Raw genomic sequence first — 24,462 nt, forward strand, 5'->3', positions numbered from 1 at the left:
CAAGTTTCCAGTTTTTCGATGTTTCCACTTAACTTCGTAGACGTACGATCTCTCTTGCCGACTGGTCTACGCTCCTTTGTACAGCCGCGCACGTTTAGTGACCTAACGAGGGTACCCTGTGCGTGTCAGGGCCGAGTACCAGCCAAGGAAAACTCACGGTTTACACACATACAACCGGCGGAATGATTAACCTCACGTGGTGACTCGGATACCGTCTGATAAGCAGCGCCGAGCATTTTAACAGATCGCGCACGTCTGCTAATCTGGACTGCTTCTCTGGCGGTGGAATAGCGCGAAGCTCAGCGTCTGGGATCTGGAGGTCAGTTTGGAGAGAACTGCCCTCTCAACGCCATGGAGTCTTTGGACCACGAACACGGTGCACGTCTCCCCTTACGCTGGTCTTTAATTTCTCAGCAGCCTCCTAGTTTTCAGTGCGTAGCTCTTGCTCGCGTCTTGTTAAAGTTTTCTCCAAGGACGCCATACTCTCAGATGCCGTCGTGAAGGGTACCGTGTTTTCTATACTCACCTTGATCCTGCATCGTTTCTAAATTCACTTTGTTTTGGTAGCTTTGCTGTAGGACTTAAGGTAAAAGGAAGTATTTGTGGTCATAGATGTTTTTTTATATATATAAAGAGAGTTTTACTTGTCATCAAATTTCTCTAGCATTTCTTTTTTTTGAGAGAGAGTGTGGGGGGAGAGGGCCGGAGAGAGGGAGACAGAGAATCCCAAGTGGGCTCCACACTCAGCGCAGAGGCCAAAGCGGGCTCGAACTCAAGAACCCTGAGATGATGACCTGAGCCAAAATCAAGAGCGGGGTGCTTACCCGACTGAGCCACCCAGGCACCCTGTCTGCTCCATGGATAGGATCTCTCATTTCAGCGTGTAATTTTTTTTTTCTTTTTGTACTTCATTTCTGATCTCTGAGTGAAAGCATCCAGTCTTCCACCATTAAGTGTGGTGTTGGCTGTAAGTCTTTTGCAGATGCTCTTTATCAGGTTGATGAAGTTCTATTCCTGATTTCATGAGAGTTTTTACTGTGAGCAGGCAGTGAATCGAATGTTCACGTGCTCTTTCTGTATCTTCTTGAGATGATTATGTGGTTTCTCTTTTTGATTCTGTTGTTGCAGTGAGTTATACTGATTGATTTCAAATGCTAAACCGGCCTTGCATTTCTGTCATAATAAACCTGATGGTCACGGCATGTTACCCTTTTTATGTATTTTTGGACCGACTTGCTAACGTGTAGTTAAAGGTTTTTGCATCTGTTTTCATGGGGTATGCTAGTCTATAGTTTTCTCTCTTGACCTGTCTTTGTTACTAGGATGATGCTAGTCTCAAAAATTTGTCTGGGAGGGCTGCCTGGGTGCTCAGTAGGTTAAGTGTCTGACTTGGCTCGGGTCATGATCTCACGGTTCATGAGTTCGAACCCCGCATTGAGCTCTGTGCTGCCGGCTCGGAGCCTGGAGCCTGCTTCGGATTCTGGGTCTCCCTCTCCCTCTCCCTCTCCGCCCCTCCCCCGCTCATCCTCTGGCTCTTTGAAAAATAAACAAACATAAAAAAACTTAAAAAAATGGTTGGGGAAGCCTTCTCTTGTCTGTTTTCTGATAATGTTTCTGTATGGTTTTATTTCTTCCTTAAATACTTGATCCAGTTTGGCAGTGAATTATGAATTCAGTTTCTTTAATAAATACAGAACTTTGATAAACATGGAACTTTTTGAGTCACTGTTATTTAATTTGTATTCCCCAGGGATTTTGTTTTTGTCTAAATCCTGGAATTTGTTAACATGACACTTTTTCATAGTATTGGCGTATTTTTTATTTTTTTATGTAAACAATTTTCTTAACGTTTTTGTTCATTTTTGAGAGACAGTGCTCGTAGGGGAGGGCAGAGAGAGAGGGAGACAGAATCGGAAGCAGGCTCCAAGCTCTGAGCTGTCAGCACAGAGCACGACGCGGGGCTCGAACCCACGAACCGTGAGATCGTGACCTGAGCCGACAGAAGCCGAGGTTGGATGCTTAACTGAGTGAGCCACCCGGGCGTCCCTCACGTATTACCTTTCAAATGTCTGTAGGTCCACATCGCATTTAGTTGCTGTGTCTTCTTGGGCTCCTTTGGTGTGTGATAATCTCACAGACCTGGTTTTCACAATTTTTTGAGGAGTATCGGTCAGGTGTTTTGTAGATTGTCCTTCACTTGGGATTTGTCTGTTGCTTTTCTCCTGATGAGCCTGGGGCTGCCGAAGTCTGAGAGGCAGACCCCAGAGGCGAAGTGCCATTCTCATCACCCCTTCTCCAGGGTGCGTGCTAGCTCCGTGACTTCTGTCTGCCGGTGTGGTCGTGGATCACTGGGCTGAGGTTGCGTTGGTCAGATTCCTCCCCTGTCAAGTTCCAACTGCCCCCCTTCTCTGCCCCCTGTGCTCTTGGGAAGGACATCACTGGACATCACTGAGCTCAGCTCCACATAGTGTGGAGTTTTGTTTTTTTTTTTTAATTTTTAGTTTTTTGGTGTTTTTTTTTAACATTTATTCATTTTTGAGCGACAGCGCCCGAGCGGGGGAGGGGCAGAGAGAGAGGGAGACGCAGGATCGGAAGCAGGCTCCGGGCTCGGAGCCGTCCGCACAGAGCCCGACGCGGGGCTCGAACCCGTGAACCGCGAGCTCATGACCTGAGCCGAAGTCGGATGCTCCCCAGGCGCCCCGAATGAAAGAGTGGGAAGTTCTGCCGCACCTCTTGGGGATGTGGTTACTGTACTTACTGCACAGGAGGTTTATCTCTTCCTCCCCGTTTGATTGTCACTCATTTATATCAGTGTGGACTCACGGGTATTTATTTTACGCTCTGGGTTGGAATCCAGTACTCCTTTGTTTTGCTGCTCACATGTTCCCGCTTCTGGGTGAGACTGCTCTGCGGTGGCTTCTGTGTCCTTGGACACTCCCTCCCCGCTAGTCGTTTTGGTTCGTTTTGAGCACTTCCTTCCTCTCCGGCACCACAAGGCGCTCCGGGCTCGTCTTGCGTGCTCCCCACACCAGTCAGCCGTCTCCTGTACTGGCAAGTGGCGGCAGAGACAGGATCCGAGCGTCCGGCATCTCACCGCTGTGGTGTCACCCGCGGCTCTGTGTCCCCCTGCTCCCCCTGGGGGTCCCTCCTGTTGTCCGGCTTTTCCTCCTAGCGGTTCTTGTCTGGTAGCCATTTTCCTGTAGCTCCTTGGGAAGAAGAAAGGGTCTGCGTTCCCAGCCACCGTGCCCTTCTGGTTTGGGACTGACGGCTTGCAGTCAGAGGGCTCCGTTACGGTGCAAGTGTGGCTTCTGGAGGCGGGCTTAGAACCAGCCCTCCTCTGAAGCAGCTCGTGGTCGACGTTTGCTGCATTAGGTTATCCCTGTTTCTCTGTGGCAGCTGCTTATTTGGGGGTGTGGTGTTCACGCTGGAACTTGGTGTTTTTGTTTTTTTTAATGTTTTTATTTATTTTTGAGACAGAGACAGAGCATGAGCAGGGGAGGAGCAGAGAAAGAGGGAGACACAGAATCCGTAGCAGGCTCCAGGCTCCGAGGCTGTCGGCACAGAGCCCGACGCGGGGCTCGAACTCACGGACCGTGAGATCGTGACCCGAGCCGGAGTCGGACGCCCAACCGACTGAGCCGCCCAGGCGCCCCAGGAACTTGTTCATTTCGTTAGATATTGGGAAGCAATTTTTAATGCTCGTTTGTTCTTATCCCTAAGGATACTTTTTTGGATCCTGGTTTTTATGACTTTTTAATCTTGAGCCTGTAAAGAACAGAACTAACCCCACGAAACAAATTTCAGTGAGGGTCGAACGCTTGGTACGTCGGTTGGGCGACTTGAACTGCGGTAAAGAATCCTCCGGATTCGTGGGCTGACTGTTGCAGGTTGGCACGTTCTGTTCCTAAAAATGCTGGCCCCTCTCCTGTTTACATCTCATCCGTGAGCACTGGTCCCAGGGCCGTGCTTGCTCCGAAGGGAATGTGGCTTGGCTGCCTGGTGGCTCCCCGAGATAGGACCACCCCGTGCACCGGGGGCGGGGGCCCGTGGTGGCCACGAGCCCCCCTGCTGCTCTGGGACGTGAGGACCTCGGGGTGTCCGGTTTTACCGTTTTAACTAAGGGCTGTGCCCCTGCTTCTGCTCCCACCGGGTTTGCTGTCACTGAAGTCGGAGGCTGGCCGCTGGACGGTTTAGACAGCTGGGTGTGTGTAAGTACACTTCACACACCGTTCACTTTATTACGACCCCGGTTCCCGTGTGCCGTGCAGGAGCACGCCTCTGAGCGCCCGTGGGAGAGTGCGTGCTGAGGCAGCACGTGTCTGTGGAGTTGGAGAATCTACCTGTTTTCTTACGAGTGGAACGTGGAATCACTCGAGATGTTTGCTAGCTTGCTTTGTTGGGAGTCTGAGATAATTCTCAAAAATGAGACGATGAGTATCTCCGATTTCCCCAGCTGAACTGTATGAGTAGTTACTTTGAACGGCAGAAGGACCGGCCGGCAGAGGAATGTGGCCCGGCGAGACTCCTCTGTGGGTGCGAGGGAGGCGGGGACGTGGCCAGCATTTTTTGATGTTCTGGCAGGTCCCTCCTCCCTCGGCCACAGAGCACAAAGCTGAACGTTACCGTGTAAAGAGAAGCCACACCTGAGCCGCCCGCCTTGCACGGGGAGGGGCGGCGTCGCGTGAAGGGGCGGTCTTGCCTCACCCTCGAAGGTTAGCACGGGACACAGAACGGGACACCCTGAGGTCGGGGCGTCTCTCCCGTGCCCGGAGCCTGGCTGTCACTCGCTGAGCGTCAGGACTTCCTAGGGGAAGGAGTATTCAGAGGATTTCCTTTGGGCGTATAAGTCAGTTTCTTCTAGGATGGTCGTGCTCTCAGCACCTGCCTGCGTGAAGCACGATGTAGGCAGAGAACCTCGTCGTGGACGTTCTCTGTCCTGCAGTCGTTTGGTGATGGGTGTCTGCGCCCCCCCAGCAGTGAATGTCCGTGGGTGTGTCGCCATCGATTGATCAGACTTGTTCGCCGTTGGTTTCTTATTTCCTGGAGCGAGTGCAGTCAGTGCTTGTGAACGTTTTCCTTGGTGATTAGGAGCTGGAAACGGGTTCATACAAACCTGACTTCCCCAGGGCACCCCATTCTGCAAGGAAGCAAACGTAGAGGCATTCTCTTGGGTTAAGCCCAGTGCACTAAAATTCTCGGGTAGGGAGGGAGGCTACCCCCCTGCCCCACCATTTCCACAGCAGACTGGCTAGTTGATGGCGGCCCATCCCCTCTGAGCTGGCAACAGGTTCCGACCCGAATCAGCGTGCTGTTTCCTTTGGCTTCAGCCGGCTCCAAACATTAATCGCTTTTGCCATCTCTTTGTGAGGACACAACATAAGTTTTGTGTGCAAGTGCACGTGTGTGTCTGTGTGTACATTCAGAATATGATTATAAGCCACTGAAATCTGTATGAGGTTTTAGCTAGTTTAGAGTTAGAGTTTCTTTCTTTCTTTCTTTCTTTCTCTTTCTTTCTTTCTTTCTTTAAATTTTTTAATCTAGAGAGAGTGCGCATGCAAATGAGGGAAGAGGGGCAGAGGGAGGGAGAGAATCTCCGCTTAGCGTGGAGCCTGATGGGGGACTCGATCCCAGGACCCTGGGATCCTGACCTGAGCCAAAATCCAGAGTCAGACCCTCAACCAACTGAGCCACCCAGGCACCCCAGAGTTAGAGTTTCTGTAAAGTTCTCTGAGTTTATGTAGCTCTGACATCGGGCTCTTCCAAATAATATTTGCAAACTCCGGGTCCACGTGACTTGACGTCATTTTGTCCTCTTTGCCCGAGGTCTGTGTGTGTTTCTCTTTGCATACTACATGCTGAGCTCCTCTCCGGTGTTGGCTGGTCTTTGTCCTGCGTACCCCTGCCCCTCCTCCTCTCCGCGTGCCCACCTGCACCGGCCACTCTGTGGTCCTCAAACTCTCTGGTCAAACCAGCTTGTTTTCTGTTTTCCTTTGTAATAAAAAGTGGCAAACACCACTTTTAAAATGATGTTTTAAAACTCTTTACCTACAGTTTTCAAGATTTTTTTTCAGGTCTTTTATTTTGGTGGTTAGGTTTTTTGCATAGACTTCAATAGAGCCCCTTGGCGTATATTCAAATCATGGTCCATTTTGTGTGAACGATGAGCTAAGGGGACAGAGATGTTGATGTTTTAAAATAGGAGTACAGAGACTTTTAACACGGTCACAAAGCGATTTCCTGAAACAGAAGAGAAGTTGAAGGTCACTTTGTAAGCATAGCTTGGAAAATGTTTGCCATGACATCTCTGAAAGCTGAAGATACTTTGTTGTAAAGCCATCGGAATAAAACAGTGAAAATATGCAACCCTGAAAGGCTAACAGAAATAAAGGAGTATTTCTGGTCTTGACTAACAAGTGGCTAAGAGCTTGAGAGGTGCTTGGTGACAGGCTCTGTCACCTCTAAGGGGTGAGACCTTGGGCAGATACTTACCCTTTCCCAGCTTCCTCATCAGTACAGTGGGAATAAGACAGCATGTGAAGATTGCCGTGAGAGAGGTCGTGCATATGAGCGCTTGGGTTCTTTGACCCTCAGCAACCCCGCGAGGGGTTTTGTTTTGGTTTTGGTTTATTAGAAAGAGAGCAAGAGCGAGAACAAGAGAGAGAGAGAGAGAGAGAGCACGCATGTGCATGCGCAGGGGAGGGGCGGAGAGAGGGGAGACAGAGAGTCCCAGGCAGGTTCTGGGCTGGCAGTGCGGAGCCCCGCGCGGGCTCCATCTGAGGAACCGTGAGATCATGACCTGAGCCGAGGTCTGACGCTGAACCGACTGAGCCGCCCGGACGCCCCACCGACCCTGTGAGGTTTAAAAACCCGATCCTATTAAGGCTTCTTGTTCACCAGGGGGTACCGTCAGCCGGGCCTCCCGGTGCGTGCGGGGCTCACGCTGGTGAGCGCACAGAACTCTCGGTCGCCCCACCCTCCGTGGGTGACAGTGCGCTAGGCCGTCCCGTGGGCATCGTCTTCCTAAGTTTCTCTTCTGGCTCACGAGTCTTGGTCTCTTTTCTTTCCGCGGCACGAGACCATGGAGTCTAGAGGCAGGAGCCAGAGGACTGAACTAACTCAGAATCGTTCTCGAATTCATTCACATCTTATACACACGGGCTTGACTGTATACTGAGCACTCACCGAGGCATTTGGGGTCTGTCCTTCAGAAAATGGACAGAAAGGCCCCTGTGCAGGGGCTGCCTCGTACCAAGCTAATCTGTAGTGAGCGAGCCATGTAGTGGGTGAGTGCCGTGTGGGGTCCGTGGACACAGCAGGTCTGTGCCTCTTCTGTGGGGTTGTGTGTGTGTGCAGTTTTGTTGTTTTATTTAATGTTTATTTTTGAGAGAGAGAGACGGCGTGAGCAGAGGAGGGAAGAGAGAGAGGGAGACACAGAATCCGAAGCAGGCTCCGGGCTCTGAGCCGTCAGCACAGAGCCCGACAGGGGGCTCGGAACCACAAACTGTGAGATCGTGACTTGAGCCAAAGTCAGATGCTTAACTGACGGAGCCACTCAGATGCCCCTGTTGTTTTAAATCATCAGCACCCATCAGAGTCACTTGGGAAAATGGTTAAAAAACACAAAAATAACTTTGGGCTCTCTGGGGGCAGCCCCTAGTTTCCCCAAGAAATTACGGTGTTCAAAGAGTAGTGGGTTATGGACCATTCCTGTATTGGTTTTGGTTGGAATGTCCCCTTTGCTGCTTGAGAATTTGGGCTCAAATCTAGCTTGGCTTCGTGGGCCTGGGCACGTTACTAGCTGGTCCACACGGTGGTCTGCTGATCCGTGCAGGGAAGGCGCTGTGGTGCCCTCTCCCGCTTTGAGGATTGGGTGTCTCCTTCCACGCGGAGCCCTGGGGGCAGTCCTGCCTGCCATGACTCTCCTGGGGGGAGTGCCTGAGGGCCCTTTGCTCAGTCACTGCACACGGCCGAGTGATTCTTGTGTCCCCCCCGGTCACAGGTCACTGGGCCACGTCACAGAGCATTTTTTGCTTCCGGATGATCCTATTTTACCCAAGAGTATACAACTTGGGCGATTTGCATAATCTTAGAATTAAAACAGGACAGTCTATGAGTCTACCCTTTTCCCTTTTACTTAATTTTGGTGTTCATTTAATAAGAACTTAAAAAACAAACCAACATATGGTTATAGGTAAGGGTATAGAAAATGATTTAAGATTGCCAAAGAATGAGTTGAGCATGTAGTTTTTAGAAAACAAAACGATTGGGGCGCCTGGATGGTTCCGTCAATTTGGGCGTCAAACTCTTGATTTTGGCTCAGGTCGTGATCTCACAGGTTCATGGGTTTGAGCCCCATGTCAGGCTCTACGCTGACATTGCGGAGCCTGCTTGGGATTCTCTGTCTCTGTCTCTCACCCCTCCCCCACTTGCTCTTTATCTTTCTTTCAAAATACATAAAAATACACTTAAAACAAAACAAAATGAGGGAGAGAGAAATTGATCATTGGAACATAGAGCCTAGAAATAGCCCCGCTGAGCTTTGACAGAGGGTCGAAGACCAGTGGGGAAGGGCAGCCTTTCGACACACGAGCCAGGGCGCTTGGACATCCCCGGGCAGAACGAGCGAGATGAACCTCGGTGTCCCGTCATACCTGGAACAAAAACTAATTGTAACCGGAGCACACGTTTAAATACAAAACTGTAACACCTGTAGATGAAGACGTAGGGGAAAGTGTTTGGGGCCCGAGGCCCGGCTCAGACCCCCAGACTTGACAGCGAAAGCACCACCCGTGGAAAAGGAGCTATCAGACATGATGGAAATCACCGAGTTCTGCTCCACGAAGACCGGTGAGGAGGACGGAGAGTCAGGCTGCAGATGGGAAGGCCACGCTGGTTCGCCACGCACCTGGCAGGGACCGACGGCACGCTCACCTGTAGGAAAAAGACTCGAACAGATACGTTGCCAAAGAGGAGATCTGGGTGGTGAATGGGCACGTGACTATTAGTCGTCGGGGAGACGCGAGTCCAAACCACACCGAGTGTCGCTCCACGTCCGTCAGAATGGCGAAAAGCACCGCATGCTGGCGAGGATGCGGAGAAACTGGATTTCTCATCCCTTGTTGGTGGGAATGTGAAAGGTACAGCCATTCTGGAAAAGTCTGGCGGTGTTTTTTGTAAAGCTAAACGTGTACTTACCACAGGGCCCAGCAGTCACATTCTTGGGCATTTCTCCCAGAGAGATGAAAACTTAGGTTCACGACTTCTACGGGGATGTCCGTGGCAGCGTATTTGTAGGAGCCCAAACCTGCCAGTACCCCAGATGCCCTTCTGGAGTTAAAGGTTCACAGACCCCTGTGCCGCGGGAAACTGCGCAGCAGTGACGCCGGTTGAACCGGTGGTGGCTCTGCCCCTTGGATGATCTGGGGCTTCCGCTGAGTACAGAAAGCCAGTTTCCAAGGTCACGAGCTGTTTGATTCCACGTCTGTAATATTCTCGAAATGTGAGGACCGTAGATGGAGAGCAGGTTAGCACTTGCCGGGGGACAGGGGTGGGGCTGGGAGGCCGGATGTGTCTAAAGGGGCAGCATGAGGCCGCTGCTCGTTAGCGGTGGCACGGTGACGGCACAGTGACGTGGGTTTACACATGGGGTCGATCCGTGCACAACCGCACACGCGCGCACAGAAACTGGCGGCGGAGTCCGAGTGAGGACTGCCGTCGCATTGACGGAAGCGTCCCGGTGTTGACTTCCTGCTTCTGATGCTGTACTGCAGGCTTTATGGGACGTCGCCACCGCGGACCTAGGACTTGATGTGGTACTTCTGTTCCTTCTATGGTTACTTCACAGCAGAACCTGTAGGGGATACGTTCGCACCCGTGTGTGTGTGTGTGTGTGTGTGTGTGTGTGTGAGAGAGAGAGAGAGAGAGAGAGAGAGAGAGAGAGAGAGAGATCTCTCACACACACACACACACACACAGTGCACCAGCACACCCTGTAAAGGATTTGTTATATGGAGTTGGCTTACGGTTGTGGGGGTAGCCAAGCACGCTTGGAGTCCAGGGCAGGTAGGCAGGAAGGGGAGATCGGGATCAGCTGGCAAGAGCTGTCCGGCGTCTCCAGTCCCAGGGACAGAATGCCTAAACCTCCTTCGGAGGGGCTCTCCTGATCAGGCCAGGTCCGTTCAGGGTAGTCTCCCGTCCGGTTAATTTAACGTCAGCCACTTGGGACTTTTAATTCATCTGCAGAATTGCTTCGCAGCAGATGCACATCAGTATCTGATTGAATAATTGGGGACTGTAACTCAGCCCAGGCAAGACACTTCCATTCTTGTGGCAGTTTTCCTATAATCAGCCCTCTGATGACTACTGCATTCTTACTCGTGTGATACGGATGTTCCTTAATTTTTGAAAAATGAAATACTCTTTTTATACAATTTGAGGTCGATACAAGTACGTTGCATTAGTTGAAAGGGTATAATTTCTGGCATATTGTGACCTGGATATTTAAAAACAGAGTGCACTCATTGTTTTCTTAAACGTTTCCATTATGGTATGAATACTATTACCCGTTTAAAAGCATCCCATGAATAAGCTTTCCACAGTTGAATTTCACCCTATTCCTTTTGGTTTTTGGAAGTTGGTTCCCGTCTTGCGCGCCCCGCCCTGCAGTTTACCTCATCCACCAGGCTGACACAGTCCTCCTTTGCAGCGGACACGTGGATAGAAATTGCAGCTGGGACCTGTGTTTCCCGTAGCCACAGGGCTCAGCTCTTTTGGCTGAGTTCTCATTACGGTCACTAGTGCGTAGCTGAACAGAACAGCTTACGTGTGTTACTTGTGTGACTGATTTTTAATAATTCGGTGTCAGGAGTGTGATTTTGAGATGGATGGGGCTTTAGATTTAGTTAATCCTTGAATCCATGGATGATAATGACTTATCACTCAAGGTGAGACCGGGTTCGGCCTTGGTCCTGCTTCCCTTGGTAGTTTTTAAAGTTTTGAGTGCTGAGAAACTTGGTTCCCGTGAGGGCAGAGGCACCTCTCAGCTCCTCAGGTCGTTAAGGTCTTTGTACACTGTCGTCAAGAACTACTTCTGATCATCTACGAGCTGAAAAGTTCCCTTGGTCCTCCGTCAGTTTCGTTGAGAACAAGGAATGGTAACCCGGTAACTCGCCCAGCGGTGCTTGGTCGGTCAGCGGAGGCGTAGACTCTTCACGCCCCGCCTGGTGTCTCAGAGTGGCCTCGTGTTCCCTTCTGGGGTCCCCACGTCCCACGTTCACGTCCTTTTGTTTCAGGGTGGGGAAGGGGCTTTGTGAAAGGGAACAGACACGTTGACGAGGGTGCTCTCTCAAGGGAAACATTTTTGGAAACTAGTACGTTGTGCAAGGTGAGGACTGGGACGTTGCATCGTGAGAGCTGCCCACACCCGGGAACTCCCCGAAAGTCTTGGGGTACATCCAGGGTGCCTCTTCACATTGAAGCTGGTTGCTTCAGAACATCGTTTCCTTGATCTTAACAAGAATCGTTAAGGAGAAAAGGTACATTTACTCAAACAATTTGCCAGATGGTGCCATGAATACATTTTAATCTTTTTTCTCCAGGACTTCTGAGACCTCTACTGTGCTCCTGTCCATTGTGAATTCTCATTAGGGAACTGTTGTCACCCCGCAGGGTCATCCCGGTTAGTTGCTCAGGGAGGAGTGGAGAAGAGACAGGTGCATGCATGTGGGATCCTGGGGTGGCGGGAGCAGGGAGCAGTGCCCCACGGGACATACTTCAGGAGAACGCCCAGTGCATCCAAACCATTCATCTCCTGTTTTGAAAGAGGGAAGCTGAAATCGTCAAAGCCTGTGGGTGGCCACAGTACCAAGTCGAAGGTCACCTGTGTCACTTGTGAGGCCTGCCTGTGGACAGGTTGTAAGGATTTGGTGGGTTACTTTAGGTGTCACCAGAGAACAAACGGAATTGCTGCAAATACAAAGTTTTGAATGAAATGCAATTGATTATGCTTTTATTTTAGAAAACACCTCACGGTCCTGCGATTTACTCGGACGTGAGATGGTGCCATTTGTGACCCTGATTTTGGGAGGGGGCGTTTAACAGCCGTGTCGCTCTGACACGGGGCTACGTTTTCTTACGTGCTTTTGGTTACGTGAGGATTTCTCACGTGAGAGCAGTGGTTCTCCCAGAGTCGTGAAATTTAAGCACGACCCGTGCTCAGGTGGCCTTGCCGTGCATTTCCGGTGCTCTCTGGCCCTGTAGCCTCCTGAGAGCGTGCCCGCACTTCCTGTGGCCAGAAGATGAATGACCGAGCAGTCTCCTGGAGAACCTTGGTGCCATAAGCTCCTGGCTGCTGCTTAAACTCACAGCGCCACCTCGAGGAAGGTCCCCGGATAGGGGCTCCGTTCTTTCGTGGACTCGCTTTCCTTCAAAGCAAAGACCTGTGTGTGGTCCACACACTCCCCTAGTAGAAGCCGGAGGTGATAAATGTCAGGTGTTTTTGCCCACAGTCCTTCTGTCGTGTTTGCCCCTGTCCTTCCGGAGCTCACGTTTCGGAATGGTGTCGATACGTGTGGTTCTGAAAGCCTAGGCCGCCGTGCAGGCATTCCTTGGGATGGGACGAGTGAAAATACCAGCTGAGTTTCACGCAGACATGCTACTTCAGGAGCCTCACTGTCACCCGTGGCCTTTGGCTCCCTTCTGTGTAAAGGTGTAAATACTCCGATCTCAACTCAACTAAGCATACTAGCAGCGAGGGGTGGTAAGCTCTCGACAAAACGGTTCACCTCTGGTCTATCCTATGCCCGGTGTAGACCGTAAATCACTTTAAACGTGACTTCTGTGTGGGGCCCCCTCCCTCCCGTAGCGCAGGTCATTGGATGCTGAGTGTATTGAATGACTCTTGTGTATTCTGACAATGAATGTTGTTGTTTTAAGGTCTTCTTTTTCTTTGTGATTCTTTTGTTCCCTAGCGCCGTCCCCCAGACTACAGTAATACTCAACAGTGATCGGCAGAGCGCCATTGTAGCCAAGATGGAAGAACCCTTGGGCAGCAGGGCACCGGACCCCCTGGAAAGTACCGTTAGCAAGTCAGTAGCCACCACACCAACCCCACCTTTCACTGCCACTGCCACCGCGATGAGTCCCCTCGGGAGCCGCTCCACGTCCTGAGCCGGGCACAGCTGGTCGGTCGAGCCCAGCGGGCGCGGCCCACAGTTGTTTGTGGTGGGCAGGGGCCGTGCTGCGTGCAGGCCCAGGTCCCGGTGTGCCAGCTGGAGAAGGGGACGTGTTAAGGGGGGACGCACCGGGAACTTCTGTGTCCGGTGCTCACGTGCCCAGCGGGGAGACGGCTCTGTGTTTCCACAGCAGCCGGTGGGGCTCGTGCCCTCCTCCCTCGATCACCGCCTCCTCACGTGTGTCTGTCTGTCTGTCTGTCTGTACAGCAGCGTGTCAGGTCCACAGACACCTTCTATTGAGTTTGCTAAGCGATGAAGGCATTTCGAGGTGATGATTTTCTTCTCCCACCTTTTTCTCTTGAGACACTGGAAATGTAACCTCGGTCAGAAATAAGGGTGCGTAAGAGGCATCGTGTGACGGGGAGGCGTGCTGTGGACGGCCCTGCCCGGCAGTCTGGGCTCCGCTTTTCCTGGCGACCTGCCCCGAGATGGTGGTTTTGCTTGTTGTTTCCATCAGCGTGTTCACAGCGTTCTGTTTGCCTTTTTCTCTCAGTGCCCTCCGCAGATTGTTCCTGCCCCAGCTCTGTCCCGTTGTCTTTATTGTCCGAGCCCAGGCTCCCAGGGCCTAGCTGTGCCGCGGGCCTGCCGTGGCGGGTGGCGGGAGAAGAGTTGTTGACGCTCAGGCTGAGGAGATCTGGGGATCTGGGAGGCGGGGTCAGGTGTGCCTCCCGCAGGGGCTCGGCCGGAGGTCAGCTTGGGCAGGCTGCTGCGGGATCGAGTTCAGAAGCTGGAGTCCCAGCCTGCGGCACGACCACGGTCGGAAGCATGTTTTTGTCTTTGTGAACGGGGACCTTGGGCTTCGTCCCCCTTCTCGGTGCTTAGCAGTCCCCACGAAGGGATGTGGAGAGGGTCGCGGTAGAGGCAAGTAGCTTGTCTCCAGGTAATAAATACGTATGTTTTGAGCCTTTTTTGGAGCTGGCGGCTTGTGCCCTGTTTTTCTGGCAGTTTCTTACTGCTCCACAGCAGGACCCCTTTAGTGGTGAGAACATCCTCTGGGAGAGTCTCGACTGGCTTTTCAGACCCACTTCAGTGGTTTTTGTTGGTGAGAATAGTTAGGAGTGTTGACTTTGTTAACAGAGGCTGAGTCCCTTCTAGAAGGCCTACCAGTGTGGAGTGGATTGGGTCAATGGAAGTCTCCAGGCACGCTTGCTCTCCGATGAGTCTTTCCCATGACACAGCCCTAACAGTCGCTCTCACTCAAGTGCCGGCATTTTGTGGGAGCACCTCCACGATCAGAGAGCCGCCTTCTAGGCCTTGAGTCACCGTGGGTGGTGGTTTTACTTCTTCTGCGACACGAACACGTTTGTCGACTTTTACGTTTCACACGGTTTCTTCCAACCCCAGACCATTTCGTGCGATTCGGTCGCTGTTCCCCCGAGTAGAGAGCGCGGTGTGGGAAGACTCGCGAGCTGCCGCCTCGTGCAGTTAGGTTCTCTGATGAGTGGAGGGAAGAGGCACGCGGCGGCTTCAGCGCTAGTCTCTGCTCGTTGCTTGTGCTGCTCTCACAACATCGGCTGGTGTTTTTGTTTCCCGCTCAGCGCGGTGCCCGGGAGACGGCAGAACACCATTGTGGTGAAGGTGCCGGGTCAGGACGACAGCCACAACGAGGACGGGGAGAGCGGGTCCGAGGCCAGCGACTCCGTCTCCAACTGTGGACAGTCGGGAAGTCAGAACATTGGGAACAACGTCACCCTCATCACCCTGAACTCGGAAGGTGCGCCTGCAAAGCTTCTTTCCTTTGCCTGAATGGCAGTAGGTACAGCGTTCTGTTCTGTTCTGTTCTGTGTGTTTTTTGCTTTTCAGCAAAGTCGCGCGGTCCCTACCTTAACACGATAGTCCAGCTTGATGGTTTTCCGACTTTACGGCGGTGCACACGCGGTCTGTGTGCAGTAGCCATTGCGCTCTGGGTTTTGAGTTTGGATCTTTTCCCAGGCCACCGACGTGCGGTCCGATCCTCCCTCCTGGCGCGGGGCACCGCGATCGTGAGGTCGATGGCCGGAGCCCCGACAGACGCCCTGCACCCACACTGCCATTCCGTCAACTTCAGCGGTGTTGGTGCGGTGGGTGCGTGCGTTCCGTGAGCGGTTTCACGCGTCGCGATCTGTGCGAGATGTCTCCGCCCAGCGACAGGCTACCGTGAGCACAGTGAGGCTGGGCCGGGCTGGGGCACGATGTTTGGTAGGTTAGGGGCGTTAAGTACATTTTTGACTTCGAATGTTTCCAAACCTGCGATAGGTATTTTGGGACATGACCCCATCCTAAGTTGAGGGACGTCTGTATGTGTTTGCTATTTGTAAAACGTGGTAGGAGACAGTGGAAATTCTGCGCACGTTCAGGCGGTTTCTGAAGGCTTTCTAGTGACAGACACACCGCTGTGCTTCTAGAACCAGGAGCTGGTCATTGCCTTTGAACAGAGGTCTCTCCACGTCTCTGCTGGGGGCCAGACGTAGGTGCCCGGAGGGGACTGTGCCACCTCCCGCGAGAGGCAGAGGGAGCTGCTTGGCGGGCGCCCGGACCGGAGCCCGTTTCGCCCACACCGCGTCCTGTCCACCTGCTTCTCCTGCCACAGTCTCCGTAGCCACCTGGTGCCTCTGTCCTGCCTCTGCAGGCTAACGTGGGCCAACGTGGGCTGCCCACATGGCCTCCCACAGCACGGGGAGGAGGGGGAGTGCAGGCGTGTTAGTGCAGCGTTCCCGACCTGTAAAGCCTGTGCTTTATTCACTGGTAAACTTGTGCGGTTTTTTGGTTTACGTCTGAGTTGTTGATTTTGACTAAAAATGCAACGTAGCTTTCCTAAAACGATGATGTAGATTTACTGAGCCACGATTTTTCTGTGAGACCAGTTACCGTATCTGAAACATTGAAAACAGTGTTTTTCTCAAAGTCTTGCTCGCTTCTGACATAAATAGCAAGGATCAGGACAGCAGAGCAGGAGCAGGGAGAGAAACAGAGTTTAGTGACCGCCTTTTAAAACGAGATCAGGGGCGCCTGGGGGGCTCAGTCTGTTAAGCGTCTGACTTCGGCTCAGGTCGTGATCTCAGGGTTTGTGGGTTCAAGCCCTGCATCGAGCTCTGTGCTGACAGCTTGGAGCCTGGAGTCTGCTTCGGATTCTGTGTCTCCCTTTCTCTCTGCTCCTCCCCTGCTCACACTCTCTTTCTCTTTCTAAAATAAACATTAAAAAAAAGTTTTTTTTTTTTTAACTAAAAAACATCTCATTTGGGGCGCCTGAGTGGCTCAGTCGGTGAAGCGTCCGACTTCAGCTCAGGTCATGATCTCGTGGTCCGTGAGTTCAAGTCCCGCGTCGGGCTCTGTGCTGACCGCTCAGAGCCTGGAGCCTGTTTCAGATTCTGTGTCTCCCTCTCTCTCTCTGACCCTCCCCCATTCATGCTCTCTCTCTGTCTCAAAAATAAATAAACGTTAAAAAAAAATTAAAAAAAAATCTAATTTAATTACTGTAGATTTGACCTATTTATTTATTACATTTACTTATTTATTTTGAGAGAGAGAGAGAGAGAGAGAGAGAGACGGAGCATGGGCAGGGGAGAGTAGAGAGAGAGGGAGAGAGAGAATCCCAAGCAGGCTCTGAGCTGTCAGCCCAGAGCCTGACATGGGGCTTGAACTCACAAACTGTGAGATCGTGACTTGAGCTGAGATCAAGAGTTGGATGCTAAGCTGTCTGAGCCTCGCAGGTGCCCTCAAGTTTACCATCATAAAGCGTACAGTTCAGTGGGTTTTTAAAGTACATTCACATAGTTGTACACCCAGCCCCCTGTCTAATGCCGGGACATCTCTGTCACCCTGGAAAGCAGCCCTGGCAGCCACCGTCCACTTCCTGTCTTTGGAATTACGTGCTGCAGGCACTTGGCACACGTGGGCCGCGCAGTGCCGTCCACGGTGTGGCGAGTATCGCCGCTCCGATCCTTCTGTGGCTGGGTCCTTCTCCGTCGTGTGAATGGACCACATTTTGTTCATCTGCTCATCTGTCGACGGACACTTGGGGTGCTTCCGCTTTTTAACTGTTCGGAACGTTCGTGAACAGGTGTTTGGGAGAACGTGTGGTTTTGTTTCTCCTGGGTAGCACCTGGCAGTGGAATCACTGGGTCAATTTTTTACACATTAAATTTGAGAAAGAGAGGGGTGTCGCCAGTGTCGGCGAACGGGCATTAAACATCCGTGGAGGAGATGGTGTTCGCAGCAGTCGCAGAGAAGCCTGATCGTTCTCTCTGTCCGGGTGGGTCCTGGGTGAGCACGCACACAGGTCTGACCAGCCGGCCACTTAAGGCCCGGTGTTTGTTCGGTCTAAAGTGCGTCACCTAAGGCGCGTAACACTCGATAACGCCACGAGTTTCTGAGGTTGTCGTAGATACAACATATTTCATCTTTTTATGTGTGTTACTGTGATGTGATTAACGTGAGATATCTTTCACTTGGAGAAACTACAGAGTGACACGAATGAACATAGAAAAAGGGGTCAAATTTCCAGCGTCAACATGTCTGCGGGGGGAAAAAATACAGATTTTCTTTTGATCTGAGTCTGAGTTCTTTATGAGCTGATGCATTTGTCGAAAGCGTTACTCTCTAGCAGATTGTTTCCATCGGATACGACTCTTGGACGGTACCTGTTGTTAGGATTGGGCAGACGAGACAGAGTTGACCGATTCTGAATTTCACCTTATATCAAAGAAGAGGTCACGATGCAGGATCATTCTGCCTGACCGTTGCACTAGGAGAAAACGTGCGGTGACACGTTTGTTGTGCTGACACTCCTTGGGAGGGTCCCAGCCGGCACTTTGCCTGCTGTGTGGAGCCCGGGCCGCGCCGCCCTCGTGGCACCGTGGTCTGTGTGGGAGGACACGGAGGCGGACGGAGTCCTCTTTAAGTGGGTGCCTCGGACGTAACTGTTGAGGAAGAAGCTACTCCGCTGGCATCTCGTATCAGAGTTACCGTCGACCGACGGTGGCATGTTCCGTGAAACACGTCTGTGAGGCGGATGGGTGCGCGGAGAGGTGGGTGAGCGCTTTGCCTGCCACGCGCTCCCCACGACTAGAACCCCTCGCTGAGCTGGAGAGAGCGTCAGGCAGCTAGTTGTGTTAGAGAAGCACCATTCGCACGCAGAGCTCCGAAGGGCCGTGAGCTCGGCTTTCGTGGGGTCATTTAATTCCCGCTGACGGCCCAGAGCTGCAAGTACGCAGACCGTTCTTACCTTCGTAGAAAAGTATTTCAGTGCTTGCGGTTTTAGAAACCACAGGTTTCAAAATGGTTTATTTCTTAAGAATTCCAAACGGTTTGCCCGAGTTGACGTGTTCTTTTATATCACATCTGGAGTCCGATCATTTACCGCAAGGTATCGTAGCATTTTGTCCCCGTGTTTTTGTGTAGGCTATTTTGTCTGTCATGGCACAGATTTCCTCAGAATCAGAGAGGAGTGCTAACTGTTGAGGGCAGTGGGCAGTAAACTTACTCTGGTTCCAGTTCCTCTCTTCTCTTGGCATTGCGGTCATAGTTCAGCATCGGGGTGTCATCGTTCAGAGGTTAAGCTGGCCGAGTCAGAAACAGAGCAGCTAAAATAGGACCAAAAATGCAATGTGTTAAAATCAACGAAGAGACTTAGTGATTTTTTTTTTTAATTTTTAATGGTTATTTATTTTTTGAGAGAGAGAGAAAGAGAGATGCAGCGTGAGTGGGGGAGGGGCAGAGAGAGAGGGAGACACAGAATCCGAAGCCGGCTCCAGGCTCCGAGCTGTCGGCACAGAGCCCGTCGCGGGTCTCGAACTCACAAGCCGTGAGATCGTGACCCGAGCCGAAGTGGAATGTCGAACTGACTGAGCCACCCAGGCGCCCCAGATTTAGTGATTTCTTAATAGTTTAAATTCCTGCTGTCTTTGCACTTGAGAATTCTTAAAAAACTTGAGTAATCCTTCTCATAAGATATTGGGTACTCAGCTTTAATGGGGAGGGATGGTACTTGAGTTATAATTGGATTATTGTTGGAAATTGGCCTCATGAATGTTCCAAAGCCCAGTCAGTAACGTGACTTATGCGGTAAATCTCTGGGATGTACTCGGTGGGGGCAGCAGGGTAACATCTGGCGGGAGCGGTTCATTTGGGAAAGGTCGTCAGTCACGGCGCCAGGAAGGGGACGGCTCCAGGGGCCGTGAAATACGACGGGTGCAGATTGCCGTGTTCACAGAACATCAGCCTGCGTGTGTGAAGAAGGAAGTGTAGCCGGGAACGTTTCTCGAGGATCTGTTTACATAATTCATTTTACAGAAACTTTTTTGAAACAAATTCTTCATGAGGTCATGACATTGAAAGCCAGCCTATCGTACCGGCCGTCGTAAGTGGGCTCCTGCAAGAGCGGGATCACAGACGGGTCGGCGACCGATCCCGGCGAGGTTGACGAGGACCGACCGGCGTTAAGGGTGCCGGTGCGTCCTCGGGCGCGGCAGACCGTGGCGGACGGGCCGCGCGGGGAGGCCGTTGCGGCACCTCGCCCCGCGTTCCGGAACGGGCAGCGCGTGACGCCTCCCGGAGACACCGTGTCTGTGCCCGGAGGTTCCCGCTCTTCGGTGGCAAAGGACCGAGGCGTCCTTGGTCTCCGCTGTGGTGGTCGCGGGCGAGCTCGTGACGACTCGTGCTGAGCGGGGCAATCTGGCCCGAGCCGGCAGCCTTGCCGTCCGGTCGGCGGGGTGCTTGTGTGGTTTCTGTGCGACGCGCTCACAGGGGCTCCGGTGCCAGAGACCGTTGGTTTTGTCCCTTTTCCGTAGTATCCTGTGTGTACCTCAGTCCTCTTGAGTTGCCTCTCTGAAAACCCCCAATTATCAATCTGTTTATAGCTCACAGACGTCACACCGCTCCCAAATGAGCATGTTGTTCGGGCAACGGGTGCAAAGTCAGCTGTGTCTAATGCCAGAATGGCCGGCGGGTCGTCCGTTCTCGTGGGTCGGTCGGAGGTCGGAGTGTCCCCAGCGCTCTTTGAGGGTGACGCATGTGAATAAGAGGCACAGTCGGAGTGTGAGCCCCTGAATTTCAAGGATTTAGAAGTCGGTGCCAAGTTGTACCGTGAGTGACTCAGTGCTGGGAGGCCGGCCCGGCCGGGCACATCTTGGAAAGCCTTGGTCGGCTCATGCCCGGGGCTGCCCTCGATGAGCACGGCCAGAGCCTGCGGGCCGGGCCGCCCTGTCCTCGCTGCCCCTGCTCCACGCGGCAGCGTGGAGAAAGCCGCACGCCATCGGTCGGTTTTAAAGGCAGCAGACCTTACTGGGCTTGTCCTCGCTCGAGAGGCTGATGATGTTTGCTCCAGGAAGGGGCGCGGCGAGTCGGGTGTGCTGGGCAGTGAGGGCCACGGGAGACTTGGGAGCGCCGGGCTCCGGGAGCCTCTGAGGGATTCACCCTGTGGTGCCATTCCTGTTCGCGGCCGTGTCTTCGTTGTACGCAGTCCGTTGCTTTTGAAATTCATTAAATTTGCAGGCCTTAACAGAAGCCACATGAAAGTTACTTTTTGGTCGAGATGGAAAATGCAGCCTGACACCAGTCACGACTAGCAGTCTGTTCCCTGAAGTCTTGCCCGGAGACGGTGGAGGCTGACTTTGAACGAAGTTGATGTGAGGTTTGCTGTGACCGTGTCCCGTGTCTCTGAGAAACCCTGGGGCCCCTACTGAGTCACGGAGCGTTGCCGCCTTTTGTTTGTTCACTGTCCTCGGGGTAGCGTCACTTCTCACGATGACAGAGAAGCGATTACGTGGCGTCTCGGTCACAGCCAACAGATGCCCGCGGCTATGGGCAGCCCTCCCCGAGGGTGTTGGGCCTCTGGGAGCATCACCGGGACCCACGAGCGTGCCCCAGCAGCACGTTCACAGGAGGTGGGCACCCGCTCCCTTGCCCTTCTCTCCGTGGTGCTGCAGACACACGGGACTCCATGACCGAGACGTTTTTCGGGGCTGGCAGGCAGGACGGGCAGAACCACGTTGTCTTTGGAAACAGGTGAGGTGGCGAGTTAGGGTTGGTTGGAGTGAGACGGCGTTTGGAGTGGCTGGTAACCACTTTCCCCGCCCCTGCCACTTTGCGGTCACGCACGGATGTTGGCGGCGACGCCCTGAGCAGAGAGCGCCCGAGCTGCAGTTGGCCGCGTGAAGTCCCGGCTCGCGTGAGTGCTGGGTCGGTGCCGTCCGGGGAGAGAGCGTGTTCAGGCCTGGGCCCTGGGCACGCAGTGAGTTTGGCAAGGCTCACTGCCGTCACTGGAGGGGAGTGCGCGTCGTGGTCGGGCGCGTCTGTGCACACGTGTGCCAGCAAGTATTGAGAGGGAGCATGACGCCAGGTGGCCCTTTTCTCCCCGTTGAACCTGTACTATCGTGAGAATGTGGCAGCCGCTCGCGGCTTGGTGCTTTCTTCTGTTCGCCTTCCTGGGGCTCAAGTAGACCTCGGAACAAATATTTGTACTCAAGTGTTTTAATGGCAAGAAAATTCAAGTTACCGCTCTGTTTTTCATTACGTTAGACTTTGCAGAAGCGCCAGCTAATTGCATTGAGAATTTAAATGATTGGGATAGAAGGCAAGTTTCTTTTTCTCATAATCTGCTGGTTTTTAAATAAAGCCAGCAGAACCTTTCTATTGTTTCCGATGCCCAAACTGACCAAGCTGTTTTGGTAAACTAAGTCCTCTATGGATCGTTAAAAGGTGAATTTCTCAGATATTTATGTGAAAGGACGTTTCATCTCGTTTTCCATTTGAAGGACCTGATTCATTGTCCTGGCGACAAGCTGGAGTCCAGACCGGGTTCTCGCTCCCGCATTGGAAGTGGGTTAGGGCTGAGTGTTTCCAAGAGGGGGCGAAACTAAACCAGCTGGTCGGCCGGTATGACCCCGTGGAGGCGGGGGGCCAGAGCGTCTCCGGTGTCCTCTCTTCTTGCCGGGGGTCCTGGAGGTGCCGCCCAACGCCCCGACGACCACAGATGGTGACGGTGGAGCCCAGGGGTCCTTTCTCCCACTGGGGTGGGTCCCCTGCTTCCGTGGCAGTGGTTTGTCATTTCTGTGTTGGGCAGCGTGACTTGGGCTGTAGTTCTTGTCCACTGGGCTTGACTTCTTGCTCTAGAGACCACGTGCCCGGGACTCACAGAGTGCCTGGTGAAGTTAGGGGTGAATAGTTTGTAAATAGGTCATAAAATGCCTTCTAAGAATTTTTGAGACGTTTGATTGGAATAAAGTTTCTGGATAATTTCCTGTGTTATGCAAGAAATTTAAACTGTTATTTTCAGGAGTGATAGGAGGGTGGGGAGTAAGGGAAACTCATTTTTTAGAGTAATTTACTTTTGGGGGGGGAAGCATCATTTCTTGAAATAATACTATAGGATTTTTTTTGAGCGCTAAACCTTAATAATATTCTTGGTACGTACCTTTAATTTTTTTATGGTTTTTTTATTTTTTTAATTACTTTTAAAATTTACGTCCAGGTCGGTTAGCATGTGGTGCGACAGTGATTTCGGCAGCAGATTCCAGTGATTCATCCCCTGTGTGTAACACCCAGTGCTTCTCCCAAGTCCTTAATGCCCCTCACCCGTTTAGCCCATCCCTCCTCCCACAGCCCCTCCAGCAACCTTCTGTTTCTTCTCTGTATTTACGTATCTTATGGTTTGCCCCCCTCCCTGTTTTTGTATTGTTTTTGCTTGCCTTCCCTTATGTTCATCTGTTTTGTGTCTTAAAGTCCTCATATGAATGAAGTCCTGTGATATTTGTCTTTGACTAATTTCACTTAGCATGATACCCTCCAGTTCCATCCACATAGTTGCAAATGGCAAGATTTCCTTCTTTTCGATTGCCAGGTAATACTCCGTCGTATATGTAAACCGCATCTTCTTGACCCATTCATCTGCCGATGGACATTTGGGCTCTTTCCATACTTTGGCTGTTGTCGATAGTGCTGCTGTAAACGTTGGGGTGCACGTGCCCCTTCGAATCAGCACACCTGTATCCCTTGAATAAATGCCTAGTCGTGCGGTTGCTGGGTCGGAGGGCAGTTCTCTTTTTGATTTTTTGAGGACCCTCAAAACTGTTTTCTAGAGGCATTTAAACTGACATCTTTCATCCTCCAGAGCATTCTGGTAGCATTTCCAGAAGCCCATGCGCTTGGCACGGAGGACAGGTGTTTTTGCTGATAGGTGTCAGCAGGGAGTGGGGAGCCCTTGCTAGAACGGAAGCCAACTTCCTGTGAGGCTGGTGAGGAGACCGCCCGCCCCCCGCGTCCACCGTGGCCGTTGTCCCAGCATCGCGATTCTCCTGGTGGCGTTGGCGTCCTCGGCTGAGGGCGTGCCCTTCAGTGTTCTCTTCTGTGGCGCTCTGAGCAGAGGCCAGTTGCTGAGGACAGACTCATTGCTGATGAATCAGTCTTACTGACGATTAATCGTGTCTGACGTGAAAAAAATGAGGCTTCACTTTGATGTGTAACTTTGTTCGCTCATTTAGCATCACGTCTTGCCTTCGGAGAGTTGGAATCTTTTTGAAAATGCTTGCATTTACACGTTTGTCACAGTTTCGGTTTGTTGGTGTTTTTCTTTGTTGTTCTGGAACCACGAGGCTGTCCAGTTGGGTGCCGTTTGGAAGAATGGTCTTTTGCATGACACTGTTTCAGCGCCAGGGCCAGAGTACAGGGTTTGGACGAGGTGAGGTGCTCTTGGCACAGGCGGGCAGGTGTCGACGGCCCCGTGCTAAGGGGCTTCTGATTCGTGGGGCCGTGGCGCCGGTGGGAGGCCTCACGGCGTAGATGGCACGGCTCTGGTGGAGGAAGACACTTCCCTGAGGTGGGCACCGAGGGGCGGGCTGGGTGTGCAGGGCAGCCTGGAAGGAAGCTGGCTCTCAGGGCTGGAGTGAGTGCTGCGGTTCAGGGGGTATTTGCAGAGACCTGAGCTGCTCGTCCTTGACTGAGTCGTGTCCCGCGCGTCCCGGGCACGCGGTCTTGGTATCAGCCCGACAAGATGTGGGTGACTGTTGGGAAGACAGCCCTGAGCCCTTGTCCAGCGTTTACGTTGCTCTGACGACATTACGTAAACGTGGGGTGCTTGCTCAGCATAGTCACGTTACCCGTTGCCGAGAAAGGCTGCAGCAATCTTGGGCAGCGCTGCTTGTGCCAGCCCACGGGGGGTGTCTGTGGTGGTCGGGAGGCAGGTGCGGCGTGGCTCTGTGCCCCTCGTGGCTCAGGATGCTGCCACCCTTCCCTGTGGGCTCACAGGGGTCCTCCT

The 24,462-nt window shown here is 52.5% G+C and overlaps 1 protein-coding gene across 1 annotated transcript in view; it reads left to right on the forward strand.

Moving 5' to 3' along the window:
- The window catches only part of BANP (BTG3 associated nuclear protein), a 111,965-nt gene that overhangs the window by 38,785 nt on the left and 48,718 nt on the right, over positions 1-24,462 (forward strand). The window contains 2 exon segments of the mRNA XM_019412959.2: positions 12,969-13,085; positions 14,771-14,946. Of these exon segments, the coding sequence (XP_019268504.1) occupies positions 12,969-13,085; positions 14,771-14,946 (293 nt within the window).

The sequence above is a fragment of the Panthera pardus genome, unplaced genomic scaffold, assembly GCF_024362965.1.
Source record: "Panthera pardus isolate Hobbes unplaced genomic scaffold, ASM2436296v1 HiC_scaffold_19, whole genome shotgun sequence".
Lineage (NCBI taxonomy): Eukaryota > Metazoa > Chordata > Mammalia > Carnivora > Felidae > Panthera > Panthera pardus.